The 20,242-nt window shown below is 33.2% G+C and overlaps 1 protein-coding gene across 2 annotated transcripts; it reads left to right on the top strand.

Moving 5' to 3' along the window:
• Window positions 1–8,652: 8,652 nt before the first annotated feature.
• On the top strand, window positions 8,653–13,156 carry LOC149499125 (E3 ubiquitin-protein ligase, putative (DUF177)). Of its 2 annotated transcripts, none has more exons than XM_089726317.1 (7): window positions 8,653–8,849; window positions 9,152–9,331; window positions 10,465–10,554; window positions 11,468–11,557; window positions 11,644–11,740; window positions 12,580–12,625; window positions 12,940–13,156. In XM_089726317.1, exons 1-6 carry the CDS (start codon window positions 8,664–8,666, stop codon window positions 12,600–12,602), a joined length of 666 nt encoding a protein of 221 aa, XP_089582443.1. In that variant the 5' UTR covers window positions 8,653–8,663; the 3' UTR covers window positions 12,603–12,625; window positions 12,940–13,156. The 2 variants fall into 2 exon arrangements, with proteins under 2 accessions (XP_089582443.1, XP_089582441.1); XM_089726315.1 differs by having other exon boundaries at window positions 11,644–11,724.
• Window positions 13,157–20,242: the final 7,086 nt, after the last annotated feature.

The following is a 20,242-nucleotide window of genomic DNA, read 5'->3' on the forward strand; positions in this document are numbered from 1 at the left end:
GTGCAATTCATGATGATATTCCATTATTAAAGTCAAAAGATAAAAGATAAATCAAAGAAAAGAAATGTGAAGATAAAAAGAAAAAAGTAAAAAGAAGGACAACTCATCGTCCTCATCTTCTTGTAAAAGGCAGAAGGAACCTTATTCCTTCAATTTGATCTCATAAAAATCCAAGATATTATCTCCAACTAAACAGGTGGCAGACAACCCACTGTTCATCCACAGTAGAGATTCGGTGGCAGACAACCCACTGTTCATCCACAGTAAAGATTCGGTGGCAGACAAGTCACTATTCATCAACAGTAAAAAGTAAATAGTAAAGATTCTTTCTTTTGTTATTTAAAGAGAGCCTCTCCTCTTTGTGAAGGCATTGTCCAATTATAGGCAATCCTAAGCCCGAAAGCTTAGTTAGTAAACCTCTCTCCTCTCCTTCCAACGTTCATTGTAAGGATTCAAGGTTAGAGATTCTTTAAACTTTGTAAGTTTAATCTTTTAAATTTTGTATATGTCTTTCAATTTTGTAAATCAAATTTAATCTTTGTAATTAAATAAAGTTTTATATTTTATTTATAAATTGATACTTATTAAATGCCCTGTTGAAGGCATCCTTCTCTTCTCCCTCCACACTCTGACTTAATTCTGGGGATCCCAGGTTAAGGTTGCAGGAACCCTAAACCATATAAAATTGTTCTTGCGTAAAATTGTATGTCGTATAAGTATGCTCTGTGGTTGCACCTTAGTGTGATCCGTTTAAGTTTATCATTTAAAGTTTAATTTTGTATTTAAATATTGTAATACTATTTTGTTATTTCAATTATTTATTTTCGTAAATATAAATTGCTACTTATTAAAGCCCTGTTAAAGGCTTCCTTCTCTTCTCCCTCCACACTCTGACTTAATTCTGGGGATCCCAGGTTAAGGTTGCAGGAACCCTAAACCATATAAAATTGTTCTTGCGTAAAATTGTATGTCGTATAAGTATGCTCTGTGGTTGCACCTTAGTGTGATCTTCCACATCAGAAATAAATTGTTATATGCTTGTTTGATTTAAACAGTAACTGTTTGTTCATATAAAAAAGATAAACAGTAACTATTTCTTAAGTTTAATTTGAACAGTACTTGTTATAAATTTATTTGTTTAATAAATTAATTTGTATAATGTTTGATCTTTAAAATAGGAATATTAAATAATTTCATCATAGCATTTACTTCGTTTAAATTTATTCCTTTTATAAGATTCAGATCTGTTAATCGGTCCTATAAGCTTTTGTTGGTATCAGAGCCTGACGATTTAGATCTGCTAATTGGTATACATATAACGACTCCGATTTATAATATATCATAGGTTGTCTTGATATGGTTCCATTGAACTATACATCTAAGGTCCATTTGAGATATCAGATACAGTAAGAGGCCTATTTTGAACCCATGTGTAAGACCCGATTGGTAGGGCAGTTGAAGGGTATAACCTGGCCGAGTTCTTGAGATATCATAACCGGACTTAGATCTGTGTAGTATAACCGGACCACTGTCATTAAAATCTATGCTATTTTATAAAATGGATCCTTTTATATGTAGCTCGATTAGTAGTAATAAATCGAATGTTTTTGAATCTTCAAAATTTCAAAGGATTATTAATAGAAATGAATTAATTTCTAAGGATGATTATAAAGCTATTGATGCAAAAATGATTTCTACAGTGATTGTTCCTGATAAAAATGATTTTAAGATCTCTACAGTAAATGTTTCTACAGTTGCTAAAAACCTCAATATTTTAACTAAAAAAGATATTGAAAAAGATTTATTAAATGAAATATCTAAAATAAAAAACTTAATTAAAATGAAGCAGATTCTCAAAACTTATCCTTTTGAAGAATTAAAATCTGAATATTTAGACTATAAACTAAATAGGCAAAATGAAATACAATTCTTTGATTGGTATAACTTAATTAAAGAAAATCAATCTGATAAAGGTGTAAATCCAGTAACATGTCTAGAATCACAATTAATTTGTAAAAATGATCACACACAAACATCTACATCTCCTAAAAAACATAAGGAAAAATCAATTAAAAAATCGTATAAAGATTTAAATTGTTATACTTGTGGAAAACACGGTCATACAGCTAAAGTTTGTAAATGCAATAAAAAATCGAAGAAAATTTCGTATAAAAAATCAAAAATCATAACTTGTTATCATTGTGGTAAAATAGGACACACATCTAAATTTTGTAAAATTTTAATTAAACAAAATAAATTAAGTACTACAGATTTAATTAATGAAAAACCAATTGTAAATAAAAGTGTTAAAGGTAAAGAAACAATAAAAAGTCATCAACTTTCTCAGTCTAGTAAATTTGAATTTGTAAACCAATTAAAAAATCAATACAATAAGCTTGACATACATTCAACAACTACCCAACTAGTAGCTCCTGACACCCCTCAGGCTTCTCCAACTATAAACATTATAGAAGAACATTCTGATTTTGAGTCTGGATCACAAGACGAAAACTCAGAAGATATAAAACAATTTGACATAAATCCAATAAATCATCATAGGGAAATAATAAATAGAGCACCTGATTTAGGTATAATTAATAAACCGAACACTATCAGTCAATTTAAATATAATGCTTCAACAATCTATGAATGGAACATAGATGGTTTAAGTGAATATAATATATTAAGTCTTTTGCAACAAATGACAATGGCTGCGAATGCTTATAAAACTCAGTCAATTATATCTGATAAAACTATAGCAGAAATCTTAATTGCTGGCTTTACCGGCCAACTTAAAGGATGGTGGGATTATCATCTCACTGAAAAACAACATGAAGACATTCTAAATTCAATTAAAATTGATGAAGATGAGCAACCTATATATGATGAAAATGGTGATGTAATACAAGATGCAGTGTCATCTTTAATTCTTACTATTTCATTACATTTTATAGGAGATCCATCTCACATAAAAGATAAAAATGCGGAATTACTAAGTAATCTTAAATGTAGAACATTAGGTGATTTTCAAGAATATAAAACCATCTTTCTCACCCGATTAATGTTAAGGGAAGATTCAAGTCAAGATTTTTGGAAAGAAAAATTCTTGGCGGGATTACCTTATTTTTTGGGAGAAAAAGTTAGGAATTTTATTAAACAGCAACATGGTAATCCTATACCTTATAGGAAATTAACATATGGTCAATTAATTAGTATAATTTATAAAGAAGGTCTACAAATCTGTCATGATTTGAAACTTCAAAGAAATTTAAAATATGAAATGCGTAAAACTGAAAGAGAATTAGGATCTTATTGTAAACAATTTGATTATGGCATAACATCTCCTCCAAGATGTGATGGCCAGTGTTCTAGATCACATAAACCTAATAAAAATTCTAAACGACATTATAAAGATAAATCTTATCAAAATGACAAATTTGATTCTAATAAAAGAAAATATCATAAAACTTCTTATAACGATTTGACATGTTATACATGTGGTAAGAAGGGACATACGTCTAACTTTTGTAAATTCAATCAAAAATTAAATGCATTAAATTGGGAAAAAGAAGTTTTGAATAAAATCTATAAACTGTATATTGATTCAGATAATTCAGAATCTGAATTTAGAAAAAGTAAAAATCAAATTGATGAATTAGATTCAACAACCAGTTCATCCGAATAAAATATTTTTGTATTATACAGTATCTTTGTATTTCTAGTAAAATTCCGTAGTATATACTTGTTTGATAAACAGTACTTATTTTTAAAGTACGATCTAAACAGTAACTGTTTTTGAAAACAGTATTGATATATAGGCTGGAAACCCAGAAGTGCGGGCTACTGGTCCAAAGGACTATTTAATTAGTCGTCTTCTTGGTATAACAACGCCACATATCATACTTAAAATCATTTTCATAATTTAAATTCATATTTTTGACTTTACTATATATATCTCTATCTATAACTACTTTCCTATATTTTGCTCTGCCTATTTTAAATCTTCCTTGCAGCCTTACAAGGACAATGGAAAGAAAGAACGCTACTGGGAGAAACCACTCACCCATTCAAGCTCTTTCAAAGCAAATTGAGGTTATTATTACATCCCTTACCACTAAAATATCCCTCTCTAGCGATATGAAACACTGGATTGATACTTATCCTCAATCCACTAAAATCCTTCTAAAGATTTTATATGATATAGTATCTTCTTCAGCGGAAGATACGCAGGTATGACTTCTAAACTTAAACGCGATCGTATCCGCTTATGATACGGCTACTCTGTCTCAAACGGTAGACAGTAAAGAGCTATCAAATCCGTTAATGGCTGTGGATTTGCCAAAAATCCATTTCAATTTCACTAGTAAAATACTGTAATGGTTTTCAACCCATTTGTATCCTTATGGTTAAAGGATGATCCCCCAGTATCATTCCTTGGCCCATTGTACAGGTCATTCTTTTCGCCCTGGGTATATTATAGGTATATTAGTCAAGCCCAATAAAATAGGCCCAAATGGTCTCAATAATATTTGGCATAAAAAGATAAAATTATATTATCATCATCACCTTCACATGGTGATAGTGCAATTCATGATGATATTCCATTATTACAGTCAAAAGATAAAAGAAAAATGAAAAGAAAAGAAAAGTGATAATAAAAAGAAAAGTAAAAAGAAGGACAGCTCATTGTCCTCATCTTCTTGTAAAAGGCAGAAGGAACCTAATTCCTTCAACTCATTATTTTTGTAAAAACGACAACGCATCATCAAACTGATCATATGGCAGACCAAAGACTATTTATACACAGTAAAGGTCAACCACTATTCAGCACAGGAAAGACCAAGCTACTATTCCAACAGTAGAAGCCAGGTTACTATTATCAACAGTAAAAGTAAAGATTCTGTGGCAAACAACCCACTGTTCATCCACAGTAAAAGTCAAGATTCGGTGGCAGACAAGTCACTATTCGTCCACAGTAAAAAGTAAAGATTCTGTGGCAGACAAGTCACTGTTCATCAACAGTAAAAAGCACACAGTAAGATTCTTAAATTTTATATATAAAGAGAGCCTCTCCTCTTTGTGAAGGCATTGTCCAATTGTCCAATTGTCCAATTGTCCAATTGTCCAATTGTCCAATTGTCCAATTATAGGCAATCCTAAGCCCGAAAGCTTAGTTAGTAAACCTCTCTCCTCTCCTTCCAACGTTCATTGTAAGGATTCAAGGTTAGAGATTCTTTAAACTTTGTAAGTTTAATCTTTTAAATTTTGTATATGTCTTTCAATTTTGTAAATCAAATTTAATCTTTGTAATTAAATAAAGTTTTATATTTTATTTATAAATTGATACTTATTAAATGCCCTGTTGAAGGCATCCTTCTCTTCTCCCTCCACACTCTGACTTAATTCTGGGGATCCCAGGTTAAGGTTGCAGGAACCCTAAACCTTTAAAAATGTTCTTGCGTAAAATTGTATGTTGTATAAGTATGCTCTGTGGTTGCACCTTAGTGTGATCTTCCACATCAGAAATAAATTGTTATATGCTTGTTTGATTTAAACAAAAAAAAAAATTAAGTTCAAGCCCATTTTTTTTTTTAATTTTGTTCAAACTTAAAAAAAAAAAATTCAGTTCAAAATTTTTTTTAAAAAAATCATTATGTTCAACACTCAACAATTCAAGTCTTTAAAAAAATAAATTTAATTGAAGTATTTTTTAATTTTTTAGGTGTATTTTTTAATTTTTTATGTTCAAATAATTTTTTTTAAACCGATCTTCAAAATTTAAAATTTTTTAGGTGTATTTTTTAATTTTTTATGTTCAAATAATTTTTTTTTTAACCGGTCTTCATATTTTATAATTTTTTAACTGTATTTTTTAATTTTTTATGTTCATATAAAATTTTTTTTTAAACCGGTATCCAAAATTTAAAATTTAAAATTATGCGATTCGCCGGAAAACCAATCGGAACCGTCAGTTTTGTAATCGGATCGGAACCGGAACCGGACCATTTCGGTTCGGTTCCGGTTCCAGCTTTTCTGGAACCGGAACCGCCGGTTCCGGAACCGTGGCCATGTCTACATCACCTTGCGTTGCTGCCACCACCAACTCAATCACTCTACCATGGCCACCACAAACACCACTCTATCACCACCACCACATAATAAAAACTATATTTTGGTGGTCAATATGCAACATGCAATAAAAATTATATTTTATTATTTTATTTTACTATTGGAATGATAAGAATAGAATGAAAAATCAATAAAAAGATCAAAACACCCATAATTTTATTTTGTAATTTAATTTATTCCATGAAAATATATGAAAAAATGTTAATTTGTAATGACATAATTAACTTTTATTTTGTAATATTACATTAGGAGTGAGCGTTCGATTTGGCCAATTCAGTTAATTCAGCCAATTTGGTTTGTCAATAAATGTTCGGTTGAAAGTTCGATTAAAGAAAATTAGAATTTTGGTGATCGGTTAAAAGTTAATTTAACAGAATTAATCAAATTAATCGACTCTCAAAACTACATCTTTTTGATTAAGCAGATAATAAACTTAAAAATTAAAAATATTTCAATTTTTATTTTGATTAAGTAGTAATTAATAACTTCGATTAATTTTTATTTCGGTTAAATTCGATTAATCATAGATTTCAGTTAAATTCGATCTATTAATTAAGTTTTTAATTTCATTAATTTCGTTTTAGTTAAGAATCAAATTAATTAGGCCAAAACAGTTCGATTAAGTTTGGTTAAAAAATTAATTTAGTTAAATTCAGTTAAGTAAAAAAAATTTAATTAATTTATTTCGGTTGAAAATTTTACTCAAATTGACCAAATTGGCCGAATGATCATCCCTAAATTAGATTTTTTTTAGCTTACCTTCTTTTAATTTTTTTAGTTCAAATAAATTTATAAATCCAAATGATCTTTAATAGCTTAATATAATGAATAATTTTTAGTTCAGATATTTTTTTTTTGTATTAATATAATATGATGGTGGTGGTGGTTGAGTGGTGATGGTGGTGTGATTGGTGGTTGTGATGGTGGTGGTGGTGGAGTGGTGATGGTGGTGTGATTGGGTGGTTGTGATGGTGGAGTGGTGGTGGTGGAGTGGTGGTGGTGGTGTGATTGGGTGGTTGTGATGGTGGTGGTGATGGTGGAGCGGTGATGGGGTGTGATTGGTGGTGGTGGAGGAGTGGTGGCGGTGGCGGCGACGATGGAGGAGTGGTGGCGGCGGCGGCGGTGTGATTGGTGGTGGTAATATTTTAATTACATTACATTACATATTTACAAACAAACACAAAAATGAAATGCTGATTACATTCCATAAATTTTATCAATTATATTGCCAAATATAGTAATGGAATCTTAATACATTCCATTTCATTATATTTTTCATTGTATTACATCTTTGATTACATTACATTGCATTATGTTAAGCGAATCCGTGTCGAACCAGACATGCCAACCTATTTTGACACCCCTAGGTCGTATCATGTATGATTTTTGCTATTGCATACTCTGGTAAAAGACTTTGTAGGATACTTAAAAATACACATCATTACATTGCAACTTTTTTTAGCATATCTCGATAAGATACAATTTTGTAATATATTTCACAATCATTTTATTATACGATTTTGTTTGAATGATGTTATAATAGATTATTTCATTGTTTAATATTTCTTCACGCATCGCGCGAGTTCTAACACTAATTATAAATTAAATCAAACATACAAAAATGAGTTATTTGAAAAAAGAATATTTTCATTTTAAAAAAAACGGAACCTTATATAATCAAATAATTTAAAAGCAATAATTTCAGAAGATTTTAATTCTCACTATTAATTTAAAAAAAAAAAAATCTCAGTATTAGATTGTGTAATAAAAAAAGCTTACTCCTTGTTTTTCCTTTTTTGTCTATGTTATATCCAATGGAAATAGCATCCTTGATTGAGATGAGAGCTTTTCCTTTTTTTTTTTTTTTTTTTTTTTTTTTTTAATCAATTTAACTATATTAGAAAGTGTTTTAGAAATTCTTAACTCAATGTGTATGCAGTGACATAATAATTGATGAAAACTGAATAATGTCTAAAATTGAGTTGCGTGGTTGAAATTGATCTAATTTTTAAATATTTTGTGAATTTGTCAAATTCTTTTATTTAATCGAGAATAAATCGGTTCCAAGTTATAAATAACAAATTTCTTGTGATCTCAATTTCACCATTAAATTTTATCAATTTTTTAATAAAAATAAAAATTTAAATTATTAAAATTTATTTCAAAATGACAATCACTTAAGATATTTATTGTTCTACTTAAATACAATAAAATAATAAAAAGGCAGCCTATGAGATTTTAGTTGGTGGCCAAATCTAAAGCCTTATGACCAAAAGATTTCAAGTTTAATTCCCCATTTCTCTGAATTTGTATTTTGCACAGGAAATAAACTTTGAACTTAATCCGGTTATTATAAAGAGTCTGATGTCTACAGTTGCCTACTACTAAAAAAAAATAACTGAAAACTAAAAAGAATATAATAATAATGAAAAAGCCAACGTGGACCCGAAGAAAATATCCCTACATCAGCTGCCAATCAAAATTGAATATGCAGATAAGCTTATATATCTATTTGCAATCTCTTTTGTGTGTTTATGAGAGAGAGAGAGAGAGAGAGAGAGAGAGAGAGAGGGAGAGGGATGGCAGAAACTGGGCATTTGGTATCAAGTAGAATTATCAAAAACATTCCAAGATTTTACCCAGCAAAGGAGAAACACCACAAGTTTCTGTATCAAAATTCTAAAACAGTTCTTGTATCAAGAAGAAAAGATTTCACACTGGTAATTCTATTTACTTTGTTTTTCAATTAGCATAACATATTCAGCTAATGCCCAATTGGCCATTCTTAATTTCATGGTGATACTTGCACTGAAAAATTAACTAAATTTATTATGATGCACGGAAACTCCAATTCACGAGCATTTCTGCGTCTCTATTTTACCATGTCTGTTCTGGTTTCCATGCTAGATATGTTCAATTACTTAATCTCATACCTTAGAACATGTTTGATTCAATTATTTGTCTTCTCCTATTGTCCAACTTTGCGTTTATAACTGGAGATTTGAGCTTTCTTTGATGACAGATAACAAAAAAGAGTTACAGAAATCCACGGCGTTTGATCACTATATCAACTGCAGATGGGAGATGGCACGGAAACTGGACTTGTGAATACTTGCTCTCCCTTCGAGACCTACATTTACAGGATTTGATTGAAGATGAACAAAAAGATGCTGACATTTCTATCAATCTCACTATCCAAAAGGTAGTTTTTCTCTAGTTCACTGCTTAATTTTATTTTGAATTAATGCCAAATTCAAAATATTATTGCTGGAAAACATTTGTCCATCTTGGGTCTGTACCCATTCTTCGTACATTCATTATTTATCATTCATAAAAACTATTACCGCCTCCAATCCTAAATAATTGTAACATTCTCGATATATATTAAATTAAAGGTAATATAATCAATTTATTCAATATTTATTATAATTTAAACAAATTAATTTAGTAATTTTTTTGAGAGACGTAAAATTTCAAATGTGATAAGTATTTAGAAACAGATGTAGTAATTTTATTAATATTTTCTCTTTTTCTTTGTCAATAATTATATGGTCATTTGAGTCAATTAATGTCATTATTAAAATTTGTTGGGTGTATATAAATATAGTCAGTATAGGAAAATTGGCTTTTTCCTTTAAAAAAAAAAAGAAAAAAAAAAGTCAGTATAGGAAAAGGCGGAGGGTGGATGGGTGGCTCCCGCTTCTAGCTCAAAAAATTTTTCAAAATTTACCTAAATAAATAGTGAAAATTTTTAATTTTACTTTTAAATATTGTATTTTATTAATTTCGCCTTCACTTAACTTTTGAAAATTTTTTTTAGCTACCTAGCCTTGAGTTCTGGCTTCGCCACTGGGTGTAGGTAAGCTAAATCTTTTTTATTTTAAAAATTATTATTGTTTATTAGTATTTTATCCTTTTTCTTTTCTCAATACGATACGGTCAATTGTCCTTATTAAAATTTATCGGATGTATATAGCCAGTGTACGAAAAGGCGAAAACCGATGGGTGGCTCAGCTCGTAGCTCAAAAATTTTTTCAAAATTTGCCTCAGAAAAACTGAAAATTTTTAATTTTACTTTTAAAATGCTGTATCTTATTAATTTTGCATTTCCTTAACTTAAGAAAATTTTTTAAGTTACTTAGTCTTCAATTCTGGCTTCGCCACTGGGTCTGGGTGTAGTGTAGGTAAGCTTGTCTTTCCCTCTATTATATACTGTTAACTATATTGTTTTAATGAGAGGATTCTCAAATGATATAATTATGATTGATGTATTATCTTAACCTTTCAAAATGAGCCCATTTTGATCTATATAATTCTTGTCTTCCCTCTTATTAGCATGCTGGCTTTGGGTTATCAGTGGATGGAAGGATCATCACATCCTTCACTAGAAAATGTAGCAATTGCTCTTCTCCATACCGCAGAGAGGTATGGTATCTAATTAGAGTATGCTAACTTTAAGATTGAAATTTAAGTTTTGGAATCCACTCATTTCGTTTTACTGTTTGAGCAATAATTAAAAATAAATATTTTGTTAAAAATAGGGATAATTATACTATTAGGATAAGTTTAGTTAATCCGTAACAAAATGTAATGTAATCGAAACTATTTTACTTTTTAATCATATACATTGTAAATACATTTTATCATGTTTGATAATGACTTACAAATCTGTTTGTTTTCGTAAAATAATTTGCAGAAAAATATTTTCACAATTTTCCATTGTCTGTGGCGTTCAAAAAAATACGTCAATAGAAAATGACTTTCAATTTCAGGAGAGGAAAACATTTTCTAAATATAAACAAACTTATTATAACTTTATATATATGCATACTTTTTAATTTATTAATCATCAATAGTCACTACTACCGGCCACCACTATTTGCCAATGAATTTTATAATTTACCTATTTTTGCGCATTGTTTCTCATATTTAACAATAAAAATTTTTAAATTATGAAATTTCTATTATTATACATATTTTCATGGTCTTATGAGTTAAATGTTTTAATATTTTTTAAAATTAATTTTCAATGTTGCAACCAACAATGAAAGACAAGTCATTTGTAAAATATTTTGTAAGAAAAACATTTTCCAAAAGCTAAGTTATTTTCGGGAAACAAACATAGCCTAATATTTGAAATTTATCAAAATTTTTTATCTCACCGCAAAATAATAATAACAAAATTGATAAAGTGCGAATACCAATTTTATTATTCGTTGTAAAACAATGTTTAACAATCTTTAACTAATTTTTTCAAGATAACACTTTTCTCAATAAAAAGACATAATTAAAAATGTCTAATAGAAGTCATTTTTATTTTTTTTATTCTTAATGTCAGATTGATACCAATTTTAACGTGTGGGTTCTTCCATCCAAAAAAGACAATGATGCAATCCAACTACCAGAAATCGGCGGGGATGATCCATCATTAAGTCTCTAAACTCTGTTTTTCTCTTTCTCTGTTCATCTCTCAAATATAAGAATAATACAGTTAGTCGGTTATTAATTGTGCAGGTTATTTATGTGAAGCCTGGACATGAAGCCAATCTCGATTCGTTAATACAAGACACAATAAGGCTTACCACTTCCGCTAAAGTATATACCAATAACGGTTTGGCTGTTATAAACTACACTTTTTTTTTTTTTTTTTTTTTTAAGTAAACTATGAGTATCCGGGCCGGATCATCTAATTAGGTTTGAGGTTTAGTCATAGTTAATGCTCTCCGTCCCTCCCTGCAAATGCGTTTAGTGGGGATCGAACACGAGGGCTCTTTCCACATGCGCAACCTGCATTGCCAACTTAGTCACAATCCATAGGTTATAAATTACACTTTTATGTGACATGAACTTATCAATCATTAAATTTTTTAGATACTTTTATGAGGTATCTAGATTCGTGTCTATTTAGTGGTTCACGATAAAGCCGGTTAATCCCGTTGAGGTAAAAACGTTGGCCTAAAAGATATCTGTCATTAAACTTAAAATTATATTGGAATTAATTAAATATATCAACAATAAAACCCTGTTTATACCAGTATATCTAAAGAATAATCTTGTCTGCCACGTACAATTTACCAAAATTTAGTTTTTAGGAATTTTCAACTAGAAGACCAATTTGACTCTTGATTGATCAATGCATGGGAATAAAAAGATAGATGATAAGAAAAATTTAGTAATTTGACTTTCTCTCAGTTTAAACACGTTTGAAAAATAGATCCAATTTGTCTTTGGATTAAAATTACTATTAAAACCATTCTAAAAGCTAAATTTTGAGTAAATTATACATCGCAATCAAATTCAATAAACAAGGTGAATATTATTTCCTGAATCTAACAGCTGACAAATTTCATTTTCATACAAATCGAACTTATAGCGCTTTCATCCTGTCAATACATGTATTTGCAGGTATGCTAATAACCATAATATTTTTTTTCCTTTCCCATTCTGCAGGATACTTGCTCAGAATCATGTGAGAATTCTGAATCCACATTCCAATGTAAGTTGTTATAAGACAACTATTAGAATACAAGTTTGATTATATAACACTGGATTCTATTTTGCGAACAGAATATTGCATTAGGGGTAGTTTGGTTCTTGGCATAATGGTCAAATGCCCAAATTTTTTTGAAAATTTAGAATCAGTTGTACTCTATGTTGAATTGAAAAATAAAAGAAAAGTAATTTTCATATGAATCAGAAGGGTAAAAGGATCAAAATTAGCCTAAAATTACTAATAGCAACTAATCAACCCTTACAATAACCTCTAGTTGGCGCACTTACAATGCCAAATTTGCTTATTGTTTCTCACAGATAATGGTGGAAGCAGTGCAACTTTTATTGATAAAAGATGGTCTAGGCTCTTGGAGTTGAAGAAAGCAACTACTTGAGGAACTCTCACAAATATTATTTCTCAAATGAGTCAATTATCTTTAGAGTGAATATCTATTTAACTTTTTTTTATACTCAAATGTGTTTGTCAAGATCTCTTGTTTTTTTAATTTAAATATAGTCTCTCGATTTATTTTTATTATACTATTTTATGAATGTAATAAAAAGATTAACTAGTATAATAAGAGAAATTTTATTAGTAGATTTTAAAAATAGGAAGTCCTGACTTGATATATTTGAGTATAATTGAGGTACTAAATAATATTAAGATATTATTAAGAAGGTCTTGTCCTCTGTCGGCAAATGAATCTTTATTAAGATATTAAGAGTTTTTTTATTAAGAAGGTCTTGTCCTCTGTCGGCAAGTGAATGTCTTGTTTCTCTGGCAAGGTTTGTTATTTTTTTTCCACCCAAGGTTTTACTACCCTTAATATCCTGGAGGAGGAGGAGGTTGGAGAGGTGATTTTGGGTTTCGGAGATGTACGATCGGAAGCGCGACCTGTCCAACCACCCTGGTTGGGCGCTTCTTAACTGATAAGAGCATTAATATTAATGCAATGAAATAGTCAATGGAGATTCTTTGGAGACCAACTCGTGTGTTAGCATCAGAGAAGCTGCCCGCAATCCTTTTCTCTTTCAGTTCTTTCATGCATTCGATCTTGATAGAGTGCTTCGAATGAGTCCCTGGACCTTTGATCACCATCTGTTGCTTTTCCAAGTTCTGGGCCCTGACAAGCAACCGCAGTCGGTCTCCTTGTTTCATACTCAAATATGGCTTCAAGTACACGATCACCCGCATGGTTTCATGACAGCGAAGGTTGCCGAGCTCATAGGCAACTACGTGGGTACTTTTTTAGAAGCGGATGATGAAAACTTCACTAGTATCTGGAAGAGTTTTACGAGGATCCGAATTCGCATGGATGTCTGCCTCCCCCCTTAAATGGAAAATGCGTATTCTAAAGCCTGAAGGTGACTGGATTTTTGTGCAGTTCAAGTATGAGCGCCTCCCAAACTTTTTCTTTCTTTGTGGAATTATAGGCCATTCAGAGAGATTTTGCCACCATCAAATAGAAGTTGTAGCCTCTTCATCGACATGATTATATGGACCGAAACTCAGAGCTGGTTTCAGGAGAAGCTCTCTAGATGTCGAGGACAAGTGGCTGAGGGAGGTGGCTCCTCCGTTGGCGACGGCGGAGCATGAGGTTACTTGTGCTGGCCAAAATTCAACCGTTTTGACGGTTACAGCTTCCCGCTTCCCACCATCGCGTCGTGCGAGCAGGTAGCGCAAAATTAGAAGGAACTGATTCAAAAAATCCTCGTGTGGGAATAGGGAAGGAGCAGTTATTCTCTGGTCCATGTAATACGTCTGAACTGGACTCTGCTTTGGTTAGGCCTAGGGCTGGGGAACGTAAACGCAGAAAGTTTAATAAATTAGACCAAGGAGTTTTGGGCTTTTCTGTTCCTGTGGAAATCCCGGTCTCTTCTTCATCTGATCTTGTTCCGGTGGGTCCTGGATCCCCGGTCCACTGATCCTCATGAGTTGCTTATCTTGGAACTGCGTGGTTTGGACAATCCGCGGATAGTTCGGGTCCTAAAGGATCTAGTGTGTACATATAAGCCCTTGTTTGTTTTTTTTTACTAAAACAAAAATTAATAAAGTAAGAGTTAAAGGTGTTAGAAGGGCCCTGGGCTTTGAAGGCTGCTTTGCAATTGATAGTATCGGACTTAGCGGGGGACTGGCTTTATTGTGGAAGATTAAAGACTCAGTTCATTTGATTAGCTGCTCACAGTTCCATGTTGATGTGGGTGTCAAATTGAAACACTATAGGGAATGGCGTCTCACGAGGTTTTATGACAGGCCTGAGCGTAGCCTTAGGCGTGAATCTTGGGATCTTTTGAAACGGTTGAAGTACAAGTCATCTCTCCCCCGGCGTTGTATAGGAGATTTCAATGACATCTTGTGCTCTAACGGAAAAAAGTGGGACTCATCCTCAACCGCAGTGGCTTATTAAGGGTTTTCGAAATGCCATTGAAGAGACGTGCACATTTGATTTGGGGATGGAAGGGCACCCTTTCACCTGGGAAAAGGGTCGAGGCATACCAGGTTGGTTTGAAGAGCGACTTGACAGAGCCCTTGCTTCTACTGTTGGTTGGAACTCTTTCATGGTTGGGTGGTCTCAAATACCACTAGTAACCAATCGAATCACTCTCCCATATTGATCCATCCGAATTCATCTATGTCAGGTAACCACCATCATTTTCGATTTGAGAATCTTTGGTTACTTAACTCGGAGTGCAAGCGTCAGGTTCAGAGGGGCTGGACGTTATCTTTGTCTGCTTACATTCTTGGGAAAATATCAGATTGCAGCAAGGCCTTAGCTATCTAGGGTGGTGGCGTCCTGAAAGCAAAACGCAAGCAACTATTTAAGTTGAAACGGCACATGGCAGATTTAAAGGGTAAAAGGGATCCATTGTCCATTAAGAATTTTAAGGCTGCGAAGAAATTATATGATCATTACCTGGAGGAGATGGAAATTTACTGGCGTTAGAGGGCGAAACAGCTATGGCTTAAGGAGGGAGATGCGAATTCGAAATTTTTTTATGCACAGCTTCATCCCGTCATAAAAAGAATTCTATCTCTCTCTCAGCTTCAATATAATTGTGGCAACTGGTGCAATAAGAATTCAGGCCTTGAGGAGGTTATAGTGGGGTATTTCGCTGAGTTATTTCACTCAATGGGATGTGCTGGTCGACCGGTTCTCGAGTACATTAACGTTCAGATTTCTCCTGAACAAAATTCTACCTTTCTTAACGAGTATTCTACCAAGTGAAGTGAAGTATTCTACCCTGATAAATCTACGGGTTTAGACGGTATGAATTCGGCTTTTTCTGGCCCATAGTGGGTTCTGACGTCATAGCTGCTTGCTTGGAATTCCTGAATAATGGTGATTTCCCTTCAATTCTCAACCGGATGAATATCGTGCTCAATCCTAAGAAAAAGAATCCTATTTCTATGGTGGATTTTCGTCCGATTTCCCTGTGCAGTGTTCTATACAAAGTAATAGCCAAAGTTATAGACAATCGACTCAAGGAACTGTTGGCAGGGCTTATTTCTCCTTTGTAAAGTGCGTTTGTCCTGGGATGCTTAATAACCGATAATGTTATGGTAGCTTATGAGGTCATTCATCATATCAGGGGCAAACGACAAGGTTTTACGGGGTGGCAGCTTTTAAAATTGACATGAGTAAGACTTATGACTGGATTGAATGGGCTTTCTTACGGGGCATAATTGAAAAGATGGGATTTTGCCAAAAGCTTGTGGATTTAATACTATTCTATGTATCCTCAGTCTCTTACTCTGTTTGTGTTGGGCCTAAATATCATTTGCCTCAGCTCTGGTACCACTTGTTAGGGGCCTCGGCAATAAAATTATGAGAATAATTACCGCAGCGGAATAATCAAAATTATGACACACAAAAATTTACGTGGTTCACTCTTAACTGTTTAGGACTACATTCACGGGACAAACTCCGAATAAATCTTCCACTATTAAAAATAGTAGGTACACAAAGAGAGTAATACAAAAATAGTGGCACACAAAGTGTTTCCCAAAAACATTCCAAAATAATTTCATCACTATTTTTCTCTCCCCTAGATTTTAGAAAACCATTTCTTAAACTAAATAACTAGTGGCACACAACGTGTTTCCCAAAAACATTCTAAAATAATTTCATCATTATTTTTCTCTCCCCTAGTTTTAGGAAACTCTTCCTAAAACTAGATAACTCTTTTTTTTTTTTTTGTCTTCTTTCTGCTGTGTATGAGGCTTGGCTAATCTCCTCTATTTATAGGAGACTGTGAGATGCGTAAGTAACGCATTCACTGCCTAAAAACGTGCGCTGCTTTTGTTGAATTTCTTTGCCAATTTTTGTTGAATATCTTTGCCAACTTTTGTTGAATTTCATGTAGGTTCCACTTGAGTGTTGAATTTCATGTAGGTTCCACTTGAGTGGGACCGCCACAATGTCTTTTGAATATTTTAAAGTATGTAAGTCCTACTTGAGTGGACACCGCCACAACAGTTTGATGTACTGTGTGTCCTAGTGATTCTAGGAAGATGCCTTCGTCAGGGATGCCCTTTGTCGCCATATCTGTTTATCCTATATGCGGAAGGCTTGTCTTCATTGATTTGTAATCGGGAGAGTAGTAACCTCCTTCATGGCTGTTCCATCACTCGAGGTTGATTTGTAATCGGGAGAGTAGTAACCTCCTTCATGGCTGTTCCATCACTCGAGGTGCTCCTATATCCCATCTGTTCTTTGCTGGTGACAACTTACCATTTTTCAATGCAGAAGAAGCCGAATGTTTACAGGTTAAGGACTGCTTGAAACTTTATGAGCAGCTTCCGGGCAAGTTATCAATTTTTAGAAGTCTTCTATGGTGTTTAGCTCCAACACAAAGCAAGACAAGAGGAGGGCTATCTGTTCTTTGTTGCTAGTCGAAGATGTTTCTAATCTGGGAATTTACTTGGGCCTACCATCTGATGTTGGGAGAAATAAGAGAGCTATCTTCTCTTATGTCAAGGATTAAATATGGAGGAGAATCAGCTGCTGGAAAAAGTTACTCCTACAGAGGGACGGTAAAGAGGTTTTAATCAAGTCTGTGTTACAGGCCATCCCTTCCTATGTTATGGGTGTTTTCCTCCTACCCAAAACGTTTTGTGCTGATCTTGAGCGCCTGATGAACGGTTTCGTTTGGAATAGCGGGACGCAGAGTAAAGGCATAATCTGGCGGCGTTGGGAGTTTCTGTGTAAATTGAAGTTATCAGGTGGGCTGAGCGTCCATCGGGTTTATGATTTTAATGTTGCTATGCTGCGGAAACGGTGTGGCGACTCGTTGCTTATCCAGATTGTCTTATTGGCCGTTTGTATAAAGCTTGTTACTTCCCCCACAACTCTATTTTTGAATTTGAGCTTGGATCAAATCCCAGTTATATATGGAGTAGTGTGAGATATATATTCCTTTGATCCAATCAGGTGCTGTTAAGAAGGTGGGAAGAGTTGCTTTGATATCCATTTGGAACAATGCTTGGTTGCCGGACATTGTCAATCCTAGACTAATAACGCCTATGCCTCCGAACTGTAGTTTCTATTTTGTCAGCTCTCTTATTGCAGATGGTGGTACGAAGTGGAATAGAGATATCTTGCACAGCCTATTCTTGCCCAGAGATGTCCACTGCATTCTTGGGATTCCTCTTAGTCCAAATAGAATTGATGATGACTGGATATGGTGGAATGAGAGGAATGCTTCATACTCTGTTCGTAGCGGATACAAAGCTTTGGGGTCGGGTACAGCGGGATGCTGCTACAGATGCTATGCAGCCTTTATGGCAGTCCCTATGGCGACTGCAGATCCCACCAAAATTGAAAAACTTGCTTCGGAGGGTTGCTACTGACAGTATACCAATATGTTCTCGGTTACGGGCAAGGGGGGTAGAGGTCTCTGACTTGTGTGCAGTGTGTGGTGGTCCAAGCGAGTCGTTGATGCACTCTTGTGCAGATTGCTTGTTTGCTAGGGAGTGCTGGTCTCAGTCTCTTCCTGTTGGTCTCGAGTTTTTTATCTCTCAACATCCTGACTCTGTAAATGCATGGCTCCTACGCTCCTTCAGTGTGCTTTCTTTATCTAACACTCATATTTTTTGTCTTGCTATCTGGGTGATATGGCAAAATAGAAACTCTGTTCTATGGAGGCAGGTTCACACCTCTGCTGCATTGCAGCTGCACTCAGCACGTGCTTGGTTTCATTCATGGCAGTCTGCTCAAGTATGCGCAGCTGATCAGTCTGTTGGGTCTGCTTCTGGGTCTCTTGTGTGGACCAGACCACTTGTAGGTTTCTAAAATGTAATATAGATGCTTCGAAACATCCCAACTCATTTCGGGTGGGTGCAGGCTGGGTTTTGAGAAACGAGGATGGTTTGTGGCTTGATGGGTGTCAGTTGGTGCTGTCAGATGCTGCGTCTCCGATTGAGGCTAAAGCTCTATCTTTCAGGGAAGCCTTGAGCTGGGTAAAAGGGCGAGGTTTACACTGAGTGATCTTTGAAGTTGATTGCCAGTTGCTAGTCCAGGCCATTAACTCTAACTCTTCTGACCGTTCGTATTTCAGTTCCATTGTTTTTTATTGTAGGATGTTTTTACACGAACTTGTGTATATTTCTGTGGTTTTTGTTAAGAGGTCAGCGAATAGCGTTCCTCATATTCTAGTAACTCGAGCATATTCTATGTCTGGCTTTAAAGAGTGGGGTCTATCTCTCCTAGTTTCATTTGTGATATTTTATCTGCTGATTTGGTTTAATGAATTTACTTTCCCATCAAACAAAAAAAAAAAAAAAAAAGAGTATTTTGAGTCATTAATTATCTTGTAAAATAAGGTAAGGGATTAATATATATAGCGAGAGTTAAATGTATATTTTTTGATTGTATATCAAAACTATTGATGGCCAGTCAATGCACTAATAACTCTGTTCCATAATACTTGTCACATTTAGAATTTTACATTCCTTAAGAAAATCGTTAAATTTATCAAAGTTATAATAAATTATTGAGTAAATTGACTATATTACCTTTAATTTAATACTAATTCTCTAATAAAACTATTAAATTGAAGTAATAATTATTGGTCATATATAAGGGTAAACATGAAAAAAAAAACATTTATTACTCCTTGAAACCACAAATGTGACAAGTATCTTGGAACAAGCTATTTTCTCAAACATAATAAGTATTATGGAGCAGAGATAGTAACAGCTTATTAATGTAAGAGATGGAGATTTTCATAATCAATTGCTAGTTTATTAGACTTTATATTACACCCTTCGGTACAACTTTATATACACATATATTTATAATAAGGTCTAATAATTGAAATTATTTCAAAACATTGCTTGTTTTTGTAATTTTACTCCGACCTTTAAAAATTTACCCAGACTTGATAATTTAATTACAATTACACCTTATAATTAAGCTTGAATGAGAATAACTTTTTCAGAATAAAAATTTAATTTTAATTTTTATATTTTGCTTTCATCCTCGTCCCCCTCTAATCTTTCCTTCTCGTATCAACTTAATATATTATTTCACCAGCAACTTTGCAAGTAGCTGTATTTTAACTTTAATTTGATTTTTGTTTCATAAGTACTCTAATTTTTGTCTATAATTGTAATTGTACT

Source organism: Jatropha curcas, chromosome 1, assembly GCF_041381405.1.
Source record: "Jatropha curcas cultivar XTBG-Jc1 chromosome 1, XTBG_Jcur_1.0, whole genome shotgun sequence".
NCBI classification, from domain to species: Eukaryota; Viridiplantae; Streptophyta; class Magnoliopsida; order Malpighiales; family Euphorbiaceae; genus Jatropha; species Jatropha curcas.